Source organism: Cinclus cinclus, chromosome 1 (genome assembly GCF_963662255.1).
Source record: "Cinclus cinclus chromosome 1, bCinCin1.1, whole genome shotgun sequence".
NCBI lineage: Eukaryota > Metazoa > Chordata > Aves > Passeriformes > Cinclidae > Cinclus > Cinclus cinclus.
The window spans coordinates 78667255-78683224 of NC_085046.1; the positions used below are offsets into that span (position 1 = coordinate 78667255).

General features: G+C 42.5%; 1 protein-coding gene across 4 annotated transcripts in view; it reads right to left on the reverse strand.

The window, feature by feature from the left end:
• The window catches only part of OTULINL (OTU deubiquitinase with linear linkage specificity like), a 31788-nt gene extending 19793 nt beyond the window's left edge, over window positions 1-11995 (reverse strand). For 2 of the 4 annotated variants that reach the window (XR_009933598.1, XM_062501347.1), the window contains exon 1: window positions 9585-9749. Coding sequence is in view for 1 of the 4 variants with exons in the window: in XM_062501347.1 (XP_062357331.1) it covers window positions 9585-9678 (94 nt within the window). In the remaining 3 variants the exon portion in view is untranslated. Of the gene's footprint in view, window positions 1-6013; window positions 6047-9584; window positions 9750-11880 lie in introns of those variants that run through there. The other 2 variants (XM_062501467.1, XM_062501552.1) reach the window with 2 other exon arrangements.
• Between the last annotated feature and the right edge of the window lie 3975 nt (window positions 11996-15970).

A 15970-nucleotide genomic window follows, 5' to 3' on the forward strand; every position in this document is an offset into this window, starting at 1 on the left:
CTTGGTATAGTAAGAAAATAATTTACAAAGATGGTAATCATCAGTGACTTATCAAAAGTTCAACCATGTCTTCAGATACCTTCTAATCAGAAAAAAAACAAAACACAAAAACAGAATCCCAGCCCCAAACCATAAATAGAATCACACAATTACCTTGAAAACAGAACAGTTTTGGTAACACTGAAGCCCATCAGTCGCAAGAAAAACAACTGCACTGTCCTGAGTGCCCTCTGAGCTCCCTCATTCTTTTTTTCAGAAAAATCAAGAGAATATAGAGATGGCAGCCTTCTTCAGACTCCCTGATCATCAGCAGGAACTGCTGGTGTTAATGTATCTATCCAGTTGTGACACATACTTACTCCTACTGTGCAGCAATGACCATAATGTGTTCTTACCTACTTTGTGATTATCTAAAATGTACCCTACTAGAATTACCTTTACAAAACCAATTTCAGCTATATTATCAAGATATTAATGCCTGCCTTAGCCTGCACATACCATTTTCTCTCTACAGACGCCTACAAGAACAAAAGAAAAGTTCAGTTCTTCATTTCCTGTACAATTCAGCTTCCTTTTTAAGGCACAGGGTGCTTCATCCAAGACCTTCAGATGAATAATGCTTAGCCCCACTTCCATTTATGTAAGAAAAAACATGACAGAAGCCTTCTGAGAATTTACAGTCCAGAATACTGGACGAGAAACACATGAAAAACGTTTCATGTCATTAAAAAAGCATGAATCTCTCTAAAACTCTTATTCCTAGTTTAAAAAAAGAAAACATACATTAACCTCCGTTTAAAGAAGGAGCTTCTGAAATCTCTGCTACTGTTTCTTTTTTCTTAATGTGAAAGAAAAAAAAAATCTGTTCTCATTCAGAACTGCTATTTAATGTCTGTACACTTCAAGAAGAACTTATGTAAATGCACTATATCTATTATTTGAAAGAAGCCCACTCTAAGAATTTTTATTCTGCCTGCTGCAGAGTTGCATGTTGAGTTATCCCTTATGCAACTCATGTTGGTTCACAATTCTCAAAATGCTTTTTTTCTCTTTTTTTTTTTTTTGCCATGCTGAATCTGAACTGACAAAATAAAGGCAATACTTTCCTCCTGAACATCTTAAGTCTAGCTGACAAGTTTAAATACCTTGGGTTTTTTATGCTGGTATGTCTAGATAACTGAAACTTGGTTGGGGGGGGGGGGGGGGGGGAAGAAGTAGTACTTAGCAGTAACAGTAATTTTCCTCCTGATTTTTAAATCTTGTTTGCTAGACAGCATCTGACTTGCACCAACCACCCCACCCTCCAAGGATGCACAGCCATTAGGTGCTCAGGAGGCTGTGGATATCACAGGCAGCATCCCTCCTGGTCTCTCCAGTGGCAGCTGCACCACTCCTGAGATTCCCTGGTGCAGGAAGTGCCCCTGGCTCTGCCTGGATTAAGCACACAACACAGGACAGTCCAAGGAATTTTAAGCTGCCTGTTGATAAAAAGTTATCCCAACTGATATCCAGGAAAACAGCAGTAGTATGCATAATAATATCACTGTCGTTATTGTCATTGCTAATGCACAGCTCGTATTTTTACAGACATTTGGATGGCAAGAGAAGTTTCAAGTGAAGCACTCCAGACATCAGTTGCAGGGATCAAGAGACCACAGCTCCCTGACACTTCTGCATTTGCACAAACTGCCTCAAAACCAGAGAGTTATGATGCAAGGATTAAAAACAGAAATCATGCACCCCTGAAAAATATAGTTAAGTGTGACCTTGCATACTGAGCTCTTTTTGAGGGGTTGGCACTTAGCAGAGACACAACTTACCTTCACTTGTAAAGTAAGCAAATGAAATAGAGGGTACTGGCTAATTTCTGACATGGAACCCAGCAGCATAATTTTTAAAGTTCTTCATTTATATGAAACCCCCTATTTTTAAGGCCTTGGCCTTTGGCAAGAATGTCACAGCTGAAATTCATGTGCAGGAAATGACCCAAAAAGAAACCAGAACTGAAGGACAATGAACATATCTCCAAGCTGCTCACAAACAAGCCCCTGGTATGGTGCTGTGCTCAGAGCAGAATTGCTGACCAGTCGAGAGAGGCAATTTTGCCCTCCACTGTCATGAGACCTCACCTGCAATACTGCATCCAGCTCTGGGACCCCCAGCATAAGAAGGATGTGGACCTAATGGTGCAAGATCCACAGAGGAGGCCGTGGTGATGATCAGGGGGATGAAGCACCTCTCTTATGAGAACAGACTAAAAGAGCTGAGGCTGTTCAGCCTGGAAGGCTCCTAGAAGACCTTATAGCACCTTCCAGTACCTAAAGGGGCCTAAGAAAGATGGAGAGAGACACTGTAAAAAGGATTGAACTGACATAACAAGGAGTGGTGGCTTTAGATTGAAAGAGGGCAGGCTTAGGTTAGATATTAGGTAGAAATTCCTCACTGTGAGGCTGGTGAGGCACTGGGACAGGCTGCCCCAAGAAGCTATGGATGTCCCACGCCTGAAAGTGTTGACGGCCAGGTTGAATGGAGTTCTGAGCAACCTGGTCTAGTGAAAAGTGTCCCTGTGCATGGCAGGGGGTTGGAACGAGATGGTCTGGTTCTAAGGTCCTTTCCAGCTCAAACCATTCTGTGGTTTCTCCCTGGTGGCAATTGACCTTCAGGCAGTGCCAAGCACCTTGCTTTGATGCTCCTTTGCTGCACAGATACAAGGGCTAAAGACACACTCACTCTCCCTGGCAGGAGTTTCCAGCATGTCCTCATAGGCTACAGAGAAATCCCAAGCATTTGGAACTGGATCTTGAGGATGACAAAAATGTAGAGTGTGTAGAGCAGTGAAGAAATGGGAAGAAGCTACAAGCACAGTGTGAGGCTGAAAAGAAACCAAAAGATGCTGACTTCAAAATTTCTCAGAAAATTAATGAAGAAAGCTGTAGAAGTTTTGAAGTATTTTACGTTTGCCTTCACTGAAGCCCTCTCAAGAAGTGAACTGCAGACTATTTCCTTTTTGTCCTCATTTAAGGGACACAGCTGGGACACAGCTTTTTTGGGTTCTTTTATACTTTGTGTTATCAGGCAACAGATAGTCCAACCATGAGAAAAAAAAAAAATCAAACTCTTAATCAAACCAAATTTTGTAATATACAAACTAAACTCTAACACCTTAGAATTGGTACAAGATCCCTAGCAACAAACTCCCCTCTTTAAACCGCCAGAGACTTCTTTTACATTGCTGCAGCTTAAGAAGTGGAACTCCTGTTTTCTATCATGAAACTGACTTTTTCACTAATAAGTAGCTGTTTCTCTGTCTTCCTGAAAGGTACAGCATTGTTCTCTGATCCAGAGCACTGCAGCCATGCACTGAGGAACTGGCACCTGCTATGCTGGGAATCCCAGCAATGGAGCACATGGGCAAAGTTCCATGCTGCTGCTGCTACATGCTGGCACCAGGCCAGCTGCATCACCCCCGGAGTGCAGAAAGGATGCCCTGTGTTCCTTCACAGGGCCTTCCCAAATTCCATCAGAGCAGAAAACAGATCCTGAAGTGATTCTGGGCCAGATGTCAGACTGCAACTCAGAGTAGTGTTTCACTCTGAAGCGTACTGTAATTCTTTTAGAAGTCAGACTGCCATAAAATGCCACTAGAATATGACTTAGGCAGCCCAAAGGTAATTTAAAAGAAATAACTTCATGGCCTAAAACAAGAGGAGATTAAGAAGCTCAAGATAAACCTTATGCCATCCTAATCACACCCAAATTTAGTTATGCAACTATAATGAGAACAGTATAATTATATTCCTTTTGACTCCTGAATACTATTCCCTGTGTTTTTAAAACAAGTAAATTATAATCATAATCATCTCCTCTAGGGGAGTTTGGCACCGCCACTCCCACAGTTCAGCTGTGTGGGGTCAGCAGAGGTATTTCTGAAATCTCAAACTCATTTGCCTGGGTAGTCATGCAAGATCAAACATTTTCAAACATTTAGCTCAAGAAAAACTGCATGCATTTTTGAAAAACCCTTCAACTTCTGTTGTCTGACCCGTGGTAGATAAAATGTGAAGATTCAACTGGAAACTGCACCTAATAAATAAGGCGGACAAAGTCTTGATGCTGAATGGGATATGAACACTGCCTAGGCAAGAAACATGTTCCAAACAGTTAAACAGAGTGAAAAAACCCCTTACACCTAAAACTGGAAAAAAAAATCTCAGAACTACAAAAGTTTAATTTTTTTTTAAATCCAAATACAGATAGTTATCCATAAGAGCACTTAGATTTAAATGCTGACCAGCATTTTCATGCTGTTTCTTCCCTTCAAAATCAATTCTAACACCCTTCACCTGGGAGTGTTTTGTAGCGGTAGAAAAATGGCATCTTTTCCTCCTACCACAAAGAGACCGTCTCAGTTTCCAATCAAATCATTTGTCCACTAGGAGAGAAGTGAAATTACTGAAGAAGCACACTTCAGTCACTACAAAGAAGCTTTCTTAGCCTGTCATTTCTTCTTGTTTCACATATTTTGCCTCTTTGTTTCACCACTTGCTGAAACTGGAGCAGGCCAGAGGACGGAAGTGGGAATAACAGTACTTGCACATATTAGCAATGGAGCAGGTAGCACCGTGCTAGCTTAAACTCGCTCACTAAGTACCATAGAAATCTGGTTCTTTCTCCACTGCAAAAATGAAAGTACAAGCTGCACACAATCTGTACAGCTCCTCCAAAGAGAAAACAAGCTGGTTTAGTAAGAAAGGCAGTGCAAAATGAGAGCTGGATGAGCAACCATCAAAGCAGAAATGTATCACAGAATGCACGGCAAAAAAGCAAGCTGGTAGGGCACGGCATCCTCCATCTAAAAGAACACTTCTCAGTGACATAAGAGGTTACAGGACCATTTAGGCTGAAAAAGGCTTTTAGAATCAGGTCTAAGTGTTAATCCAGCACTACCAAGCCCACCACTAACCATGTTCCCAGGTGCCACATCTACATGTTTAATAAATATCTCCAGGAATGGTGACTCAACTACTTCCTTGGGCAGCCTGTTCTGATGCCTGAAGGCCATTTCAGCAAAGAAATTTTTCCTGATACCTAATCTAAATCTCTCCCAGTATGACTTGTTACTTGAGAGAGCAGACTGACTCCTACCTAGCTACCACTTCTTTTAGGGAGTTGTATAGAGCAAAAATGTCACCCTGACCCTCCTTTTCTCCAGGCTAAACAACCCCAGTTCCCTCTGCTGCTCCCCATGGGACTTGTGTTCCAGACCCTTCACCACCTCTGCTGCCCTTCTCTGGGCACACTCCAGCCTCTCAAGGTCTTTACCGCAGAGAGGGACCCAGAGCTGGACACAGGATTCGAGGTGTGCCCTCAGCAGTGCCAAGCACAACTGGACAATCACTGCCCTGCTCCTGCTGGCCACGCTATTCCTGACACAGGCCAGGATGTCCTTGGCCTTCCTGGCCACCTTGGGCACACGCTGGGCTCCTGTTCAGCCTTGCCTGACACAGAGGACCACCTGCAGCCGGCCCCTTCCTGAGTCGCACCTGCATTTGTGAGCCTCTTTTTCCTAAACCTTCACCTTTCTGACGGGAATACAAGCCAGTCTGCAAGACGCAAATTCATACTGCAAGCAGTAAGGGAAAATAAATAAATAAATAAATAAATACATAAACAACAAACACAAAGAACCCCCCAAAATTACCGCCCCCGAAACAAAGCGCCCAAGCCCGGCCGAACACCCGAGCTGTGTTCCAGCCCCGATCCCCTCAATGATCCCGCTAATCCCGCGCTCAGGGTACAGCGCTTCCTCGCCGCCACTCCCGGCACTGCCCCTCACGGGCGGGGGCACACCCAGGAGCGACTCTCCGGGAATCGCCACTTCTGGAAGACGGCCCCCAAAGAGTACAGTAGAAAGTGAAACGGGGAAAAAGAACCAACAAAGAAATAGCAAACCCTCGCCGCGATTTAGGAGACCCTGCGAGACGGAGACCTCCCCCGGCCCGGCGCGCCTCACCCGCTCCTCCTCACGCCGCTCTCCAGGATCCAGCCGGGATCCAGCCGGGATCCAGCCCGGCTACAGAGGCAGCGCCGGCACCGCCCGGGGCGGGGATCCCGCGGGGCCGCCCCGCTCCCGGGAAGCGCGGAGGAGGGATAACCCCTGCCGCCGGCTCCCGGCCTGTCTCCCAGCGGAGTTCTCCATTTCCCCAGAAACCCTTGCCTCTCCTCCGCCACGGCGATACAGTTTGTGCTTGGGTGTCGCACCACGCTGTTTTACATCTTATGGCAGCGTGGAATCATGTAATGCTGTGGCCTGGAAGGGGCCTTAAAGATCATCTAGCTCCAACCCTCTGCCATGGGCAGGGACTCCTTCCACTAGGCCAGGTTGCTAAAAACCCCATCCAGCCTGGCACTGACCTCTGCTAGGGGTGGGGATGCCTGAAACACTTCTAGGGGTTCCCGTTCCCTGAATGGAGACCAACACCATCATCATCTGTTTGAAATATAGCCATTACACGTAAACACAGTAACTTTGAAGCTATTGGTTGTTTTTTTGTCTTTTTTTTTGTTTGCTTCCCCTCCATCATTAAATGTTGATTTCCTTACCAATTCACTCTTTAACAAGATGGTGTGCATTCATCCAAAAAAGAAATTCCCTTTTGCCAAGTACCTTCCTTTATAATAGACTTTCATGTGTCATTTCTCCCTGAGTTATGTAGAGAATTTGCATAGACTGATGTACTTTTCTGTTTACACATTAAAGAACAGTTTTCTTCCATTTTATTAAAGACTTTGCAAGAAAAACAAAAAGGAATTGTGATGGTCCTAACAAAGACTTAAATCTTTTACAGAGTTACAAGCAGTTTGCTCCAGTACAGAGCCAAGACAAACTTACATGGTCTTTTATTATTGGATTTTTTTTGGGTTTGATTTGTTTTTTTTCCCTAAAATATCACAAGGTATTAAAATGGTTGAAGATCAAGACCTTTCATGAAACAGTGATTTGTATTGACTGGCATGAATATCAGATTGTTTCTTCTTCCATCTCAGTTAATCTGGGCAAGGAACAAAATAGGAAAAACCTGCTAAATATTGGTGTGCCAAGCATTCACTTAGGTGCCCTCACAGAAACCCATAGACATATTTATCCAAGTAAAAGAAAATCTGGGCTTAAAACCCAGCTAGAAACAGCAAAAGTAAATAGCTGCCTTAGGAGGCCTAAAGCTGTCAGTTGTGTAAGCAGCAATGTGTGCTGCTCCATCAAAAAATCCATTTGGAAAAAAAAATCCTAAGTGCCACCTCTATGCCTCTCCACAGCATCGGTTACCTGGTGCTGTCCGACTGGACTCGCAGATTGTGTTTAATGTAGCTGTGTCTCAGGAGCTGCAGCTGAGAGAGATGCTGTCAGGATATAGCTCACATGGCATCCACCTGCAAAGGCTCAAAGGTGGCTGGAATTCATTCATTGTATTTCCACATCTTGTCTGCAGTTATTACATACTTCAGCTTCCCTTTCCAGCCTTTTTCTTGCCACGGCCATGCCGGTGTTGGTGGCAGCAGATGGTTTAGCATTGTAGTTAAATCCAGGTTTGCATCTTTCTGCCTTCTCTTAGCCTTTGTTAAGATCTTAGGATTTAATTGGTGATTTCTTTGTGCAGGCAGGCTTGAAAGTAAATGTTTATCTGGCTGCTGACTCATCAGAGGAGAGAGATTAAATGTATAGTACAAATGCTACAGATCAACCCCTGTATCAGTGAGTCCTTCCCACTTCACAGCTCTCTACTCTCTCCTCCGTGCATTTATTGAGCACTTCAGTGCAATCTGGAGCATGGCCTTGAACCTCTATGCATGGGAATAAGCCTGGGACAACCAGTCAGTCAATCAGTCAATCAATCAATCAATCAATCAATCAGAGATCAGAGATTACTTACAAATTGAGAGACTTTTAAAACTAACACTGTCCATGGTGCCTTTTCTTTCTCCTTGAGCTCTTTCTGGACCTCTTCCCTGAGTCACAAAGAGCTCTATAGGACCTTTTTCCATTTGCAGACTTTGGCAGGAAGGTCTTTGAGAGTGAGGTGGGACAGCCACTAACTGCCTCCCTCCTTGGTGTTGGTTGCATACACCACTGTAAGACTGAGCCAGGTAACACACAACCTTTCTGCACTGTTGGACTGTTCCTCTTAGCTGAATGTGGGTTAGGATAATCCTGGACAGAGCAAGCAAGATCCGGGTCTGAGCTGGGATCAACAGGAAAAATGGAAATAGCAGCTAACTATTTAGGAATAGCAGTTTCTTTCACAGACTCTGCAGAATTGGAAGCATGCTACTACAAAGTTCAGAAAGCTCCAGAAAATGTCAACTTCTCAAAAATATTTCAGAGAATAATTGAACATTTAGGGCTGGAAGGGACCTTGAAAATCATCTAGTCCCACTCTGCCAGGTATGGGGCATCCACAGCCATCCTGGGCAACCTGTTCCAGCATCTCACTACCCTCACAGTAAAGAATTTCTTCCTTATCTCTAACTTAAATTTCCCCTCTTTCAATTTGAGCTTCTTGTCCTATCACTGCAGTTCCTGACAAAGAATCCCTCTCCAGTTTCCCTGTAGGCTCCCTTCAGATACTGGAAGGTTGCTTTGAGGTCTGCACACAGTCTCCTCCAGGCTGAGCAACCCCAACTCTCAGTCTGTCTTCCTGGAGGTGTTCCAGTCCTCTTATCAACTTCATGGTCCTTCTCTGGACCTGCTCCAACAGAACAATGTAGGGAGACAGAGAAATCCTTACAAAGCCCATACATTCAATAGGTTTCAGCAGAAATAATGCATTATCTGCTTTGCCTATGAGTAGGCAGCAGCTCTGTAGGGACAAGGGGACAGCTCCAGGGAGCTCAGACTGGAAGCAGCCTAAATGGGATTCTCTTCCTCCAGACTTCCTGGTCACAGCATTTTGCATATGTTTCTGATACTCAAACAAGGCTATGTGCTGTTGGCAAAGTTCTACTGCTTAGGGATATTTATGACATTCACTTTCTTTAGGGGAGTATTATGAACTTTCCCACAACATGAACCTCCAGGATCTTCTGCAGATCATGGCATTTTCAAGCTGCAGCCATGACTGTGACTACCTCCCTCTGCTTGCACCCACGTGAGAGTGCACAGCAATTACAGCAAAACCTTATACTGAAAGCCATTGCTAAGCAAGTGTGAAGACATTTAAACCATGTCTGTTTAAACCCACAAATCAGCAGCCAAAGCAACTGCTGTGCTCATCTGCAGGTAAGCAGCAGAATTACAGTCATGGCACAAATTCCAAACAAGTGCTGAGACAAAGGCAACAGCATCCAACCCAGTAAAAGTAGAAAGCCTGGGTGCAGAACTTCCTCCTTCAGTTTTTCAAGCCAATTTTTAACAGTCAAGAACCATTTCCTTGTTTATCGTAACTTATTACTACTGTCAAGGTCAGGTAGTCTGACGCATAGGTAAACGTAGTACCCATGCAGCTGTAATCAGCAGCACAGGATTTTTCTTCAGCTGATCACTAGCTTGTTGACATGCCAAAATTTATAACACATTAATATTAACTTACCAACACTTCTTTCTGAGCTAATTCTGCTTCGCTTTTCTTGTTCAATGAAGTGGTCTCTGGTCTTGCTGAACTTTCTGTCACGTTTCCTCTGCATCTCCTCTCCAGAGTATGACCCCCAGTTGGATTTCTCCCCCCGAAAGCTTCTTTCTGGGGTTAGAAAATGAGTCTCTACAGACTCAGCTTGTCTTCACAGATCAACAAACTATGAAAGGATCTGGCTTCCTGTTTCGTTTCCGTTGAAGTTTTCAGAGTCACACAGGCTGTCTATGCTTCTCCATATTCAAGCCACAAGAGAAAAATTGAGCATAACTCAGCTATTTATAAAGGTCACATTGCTACCTCCCTCTGCATCTCCCAAGTTTTTGGAGGGATGGAGACTGCAGGGTGTTTTTCAGACTGTGATGCAGCACCCATGCATGGTCTCTATCTCAGTGGTAGTCCACAGAGTCACAGCTTCTCCTTTTAGGCTCCAATGTCATGTTCAATTGCTAAGCTCTTAACATTACTTATCACACAATCAATGTGCCTCCTGTACAAACAGTTGGACCGTGAAGAGGAAACAGGTGGTCCACACAAACATCCCTTCCCATGGTTATGGACCATGCTTTGTAAAAGCAAAGTTTACACAGATATGGTTAAATCACTTCATAGATACGGGGTTTTTAACTGGAGTAAGCAAAGGGTTCTTTGAGACAGCCTTTCATTTTCCCTCCTCACTCATTCTTTTAAGTTAAATGAAAAAAGTGGTTTCTTACAGTCTAAGAATATTCATTCCTTCTTAATTATGCTGTTGGAAAATATATCACAATACCACAACTTACAAGTTCATGAAATCTATTCTCCCACTCTGAAAATACCCACAAGTTCTTGTTTCAGAGGGTGAAGCAGCCACTTGCCCTTGCCTCCCAGAGATTCCTACTCTGTTAAAAATTGTTTCATATTTCACATGCATTTAAAAAAAACAACTGTACAATTACATTTTCCCTTTCACTAGAATGTCAGCTTCCCTTTCTACCCCTTTTATTACAGTATTTTTGTCAAATTAGTTCTAAAATGCTATTTTTCAGTAATCACCTATCATCAGGAGCATTTATTTTAAAAAAATATAATTGAAAAGTGATGTTTGGGATATAACTGCTACTTATATTACATTATTCTTTCCGTTTGTTGACACCTCAGGAGCTGAAGTGAAATCTGCTCTCCCTGCTCCAATCCAAGCCTTGGGTCCCATGACTTCAGGCCTGCTAACGCTTCTTAATTCACCATTTGCTGTGGAGGAAGGAGGAGAGGAACAACAAAGGATTTTCTTTCCTAAAGCATTCACTTGCTACCTTTGAATGCTCTCATGCTATTCATGCTACATGTCAGTGAGCATCCAAAGGCAGCAAGCGAACTAAAAAACAGTGTTTAAATGTGTGTATGCGCATGCACACACACACACACACACGTTTATATGTATATAGGTGTATTTTTTTTTGTCTTGTGTTCCGTTCCCATTAGCAGAATAAGATAGTTTTGAGAGCAGAAAACCTGTGGACTGGCTACAGGACCATTTCCAAGGGAAAGAGCATTTCCAAGGGAAGATCTGGAAACAAAATTAGTAGGAGGGAAGAAAGACACACTGCACATGCCCACTTTGCCTTCCTTGCTCAGCACTGGGTGTTTGGTACATTGTTTTTTGTTTTGGCTTTTTGTTTGGTTTTGATTTTTGTTTTTGTTGTTGTTTGTTGTTGTTTGTTTTTTTAATAAAACAAATAAACGAAGCTATCTAGTTTGAATTTTGCAGTGAAAATGAACTCACATTCTTTTACCTATATACCATAATTCCCAACCGAACATAGCTGTTTCACCTGGATAACTCTTTGGTATCTCTGTAGGCTTTATCCATGTAGGAAAGGTGTGGATTACCTCCCTTTCCTGCTGTGCTGGGTCATAAATATTTGCCCAAGACCTTAATTTCTTCCATACCCCAGAGAGCATTTTTAGGGCATGGTGAGAATGCTGGGACATCTGAACTCTCCATGTGGCAGGGAACTTGAGGGAGTTTTGGAAAGTGATGCTGTATTTGCTTCAAGAGGATTAGAAGACAGACAAAGAAAGATTCCAGAAGGGAGAAGAGGAGCAACTAGGACCTTCTGCACCCCTTCCTTGCAGGAAAGCCCCAGCTGAGCATTGGAACTGGACTAAGTTACAAGAAATACAGGATTCATTCCCCATATATACCACAAATCTTATTTTTAGATTAGAAACAGCTATGAGGTCTAGGCAAGGTTATGGGCAAAAGAAAAAGACAAACCTTAGAGAGATGATGAGTTTGGTATGCTGGAGGCACCTGAGCTGTCAGAATCCACAAACGCAGAATAGCTGTGTTTTACTAAATAGCTGGTGTTTGTTTCCATGCCTGCCTATTTGCACTCTTTATCACATTCACAAGCTGACAAGGAAATTTCCTTTGCCACCCCCACACTTGTGTGGTGGGTTTTATCAGACGGCCTCTCCTACTCACGCCATTCCCTTGTGTTTCTGTGAGATGCAGCAAATGAGCTCTGCATTTGGCCTCACCACAGCTCAGTGTGGTTGTTTCCCTGCTCACCAGTGATAGGAGAGCTCTTAGTTTTCAGCAGCAGCTGGGAAACCCAAACATGACATGGCACAACGTCACCCAGCTCTCTGAAAGCTACAAACACAAGATGGCCACCTGAGTTTGTCCTGGAATTGCAGGCACTTCCATCTCCACTTCTGAGCCCTATAGCCAGCTTCCTACTTTCTTCCTGTTTGCTCTCTTTCTACGGAAGCAGATTAAGGTTACAGAGACGAATATCCCCAACCTCCAGTTGCATGTAGCCACTTTTGTTCTGCTGTAACAGGTTGTCCTACCATCTCATCTGCTACCTGGAAGAAAAATCCTCCTTTTCAGAGCAATTATTCTTATTGCTGACAACTTTCTGTTGCAGCTGGATAGGTGGAGGCAAGGAGAGGTGGTGTCCTAGGCAGGTGCGCAGTTGGTTACTTAGTTCAACAGGTAGGTACCCTTTTCTTCCTGAAGACTAGTAAGGGGAACAGCATCAATACAATCTACTGGATTTTGGAAGCATGACATGTAGTGTGAGTGCAGAATTGCCTCCTAGTACTTGGGCTTGGGCACAGAAAATCAACTTCCTGGAAAAGAAAAATCCCTATTACAAAATCTGTGATGAAGTTGCTTTTTAACAATTCTTTTAAAATTAAATACTTTATATTTGACATAAGAGTCCATATTATGACTTATTTTTATTTAGAAATCAACATGCAAAGATTAAGCTGTTTCTCCTTCATGCTGAAAGATGTTACTGCCAGAAGAAACACCACCATACAGCCTATTTGTAAGCACTTTCCTTTTTTTTTTTGGTTTTTTTTTTTTTTTGTTTTTTTGGTTTTTTTGTGTCAAGTGTCAATCCCTGGCTTTGCAACAGTGACTAAATATTTACGTTTCATTGCCAAAAGTGCATAGCAGCAAACCAAAGCTAGCATTTTAAGACTTGTTTGCTATGAGTGACTCACTGGGACTAAAGATGTGAGCACCCCCTTCCCTGGGATTCTCCTCTGAAGCAGGAGGAGCAGCTGGTTTCTGCCACCCCCTAAGAACCACAGCAGTCACCAGCAATGGCTTCTTGTGTACTGGAACAGCAAAACAAGGTCACTGAGGGGAAGAAAGGACCTCATTATTTTCAGAGGAAGGATTCACTCCAACCAAAAACATCAAATGCCAGCAGTGAAAAGAACAAACTTTCTTCAGATGGAGACTTAGTAACAAACAGGAAAATAAAATACACATAAAAAGCATGTAAAAACTAAGGGAAAGCAGTAGCCTGTGCTCACAGGAACAGCAATGGAAAAGTCGTGGTAAGACAAGGGCTTGAGCATACATATGCCCTCCTTAATAATATAATGCAGCTTACTGATCTAAATGTCTTTTAAATTAACATAAACAGCAACAGAAGATGTTCTTTTCTGAAAGACACTTTGTGCAGCCGGTTGCTTATTCAGAATTGCAAAGATAAACATCCTGGTTCTATTTGCCATTTTCTTTCCCGCATCCCCCAGTAATCTCCATCCATGCTGACAGCTGAATCTAATATATGTACTTCTTCATTTATCAGAAAAACAACCTGCTGCTAAACTAATACAGGCTATGCTTAACTATGTATTTCACAACACAGAAGGGAGGATGACATCGATTTCTTTTAATTAGGATATGGGACAGGAATTCAGAGGATGAACATCTATTTTTGCATTTGCCAGAATCTTACGTGTCTTCAGCAAATCCTTTTACCACCTGTTAAAAAGGGGGAAAGGAACTAAAAAGCTTTCTCCATCTGTAAAGTGAAGCTTGATGATTAAAATTGAGATCTGCTGAAAATACCATGGTGATGGAGACTCTTCAGCTGAATATACAGCCCCCGCTGTGATAACAAGCAGCACTCTCATCTCCCTCTGCAGTCAGTGACAATAAAGACAAAATTCTACTTGCAAGGGATGTCAGTACCTTCCTGACAAAGCATTCAATAATTTCTCTTGCTGTAATATTTTAATGGATCTTACCCTTTTTAACATTCTGCTATTTAGATAGCAAGTTAAGGATTAGGATTTCTACTGTTCTGGCAAATAAATGACATATATTTTCTTTAAAAAATTACCCGTGTTGAGAATGTAAGAATGAAATTTCCTGGCTGTTCCCATATAGCTTCTTCTCAAATATATATGAACATGCAAATTTTCCTGGACCCACCTTCCACCACAGAAATTTTGTCTCAGTGAAGTTCACCTTTAGAATTTTTATAGGATTCCTGTAGACCTCAGGCCTGTGCAGGAATTGCTCCCTCATCATGCCAGGCCAGATGCCACCCATGGGTGTGCACTAAGCACACAGCATAGTATAGTTCAGGAGGTCTCATCCATGCTTGGCATGTTGGTCTCCAAGCGTGATCCATACAGGGAGTTGGTACTTCATTTCAGCTTCTTGCCTCCGTTTACGCAGAGAAGGTGGGGGTTTTGAGTAGCTCCAGGAGAACAAAACAGAGGTCTTTTTCTACTTTGATTAGGAGAACTGTGTCTTGGATTCCCTTTTATTTCCTCAAAATTACTTCTAGATTTAGTCATCTCCCATGAACAATCTGGATTTACATTACAGCAGGAAAATGCTACTTTCTGTGGCAATTCCAGATGACAGTTTGAAGACTCTTGAAGCTGCCAGTAAATTTTTATAGGGAGTTTTACATTTAAAAGGATCATTAACTATACAACCCCATAATTGGATCCTTATGTTACAGGTTTTGTTTGAAAGCTCAAATGGTGTCTGCATATGTTAATAAACTTATTTTAGCATTGAGAACACAAATGTGTGACAAATTGCCTTGGAGGAGAAATGAAAGGGAGACCATCTAAACTTTCATTTTTGTTAGGGAAGGAATCTTGACATGTTGGGGGCACAGCAGGAAACCAATGAGGAACAGAATGTACAGCCATGGCTGCTGTTAAATATAGATCCCCAGTTCTGAGGCAGTGCAGAGCCTTGCTTTTGGGGTCCCTTCAGCTAAGAGGTGTCTCATGTCCTCAAAACACCTCATATTCAGGACAAAAATTGAATCAGATGAAGGTGTTCTGCCTATTTCTTCATCTTCTGTAAGTAGGTGCTGGAGCACTTTTCAACAGGTGATACAAGCATAATGTTGCTGAATTATTTATTTCTTCCTTTATTTCTTCCTCTCTTTTTTTTTATATTTTTTTTATTAGGTCTAACATAACTCTGAAGTGGCTCCATTCTTCCACCAATTGTGTATTACAAGTGAAAAATAACCCCCAAGCAGACGATTCTTTGTGTTTTGCTCCATTTATTTTTTTTCCAAGTGAACGTAGTAACAGTCCTTCCTCCACTGACTTTCAAGTATTACTCTAACACAGAATGTATTAGCATGAGTCAAACAGTGTGACTACAACAGCATCATGGTAAGGTAAATACCATATAGTTATACTTCCTTCCTCTGGCAATATCTCCAGGAGACAGGCTTCATAAAGAGCTACACCCCATAGTAAAATAATTTATGCTGAATAAACAAATACTGAGAGATGTTATAAAGTCCAACATGGAGCTCAGCCAGAGCTGAGCCACTGCTTTTAAGTGGCAATATGTCATCTGCAAATGAGCAATATGAGAGAAGCCGAGACATTTGTATAGCCAAACTAGTAGGAGCCTAAAATGACAAAGTTAAGGCTGCAGATGGTAGTAGGTTTTGCAGACTGAACATGCTGGGTCTTCAGGCATGAACCTATAGCTTTTGAGAGCTTTCCCCTCTCCTTCCCCTCCCCCACCCCATGCCTAAATATTACATTAGATTTCCCCTGTTTAG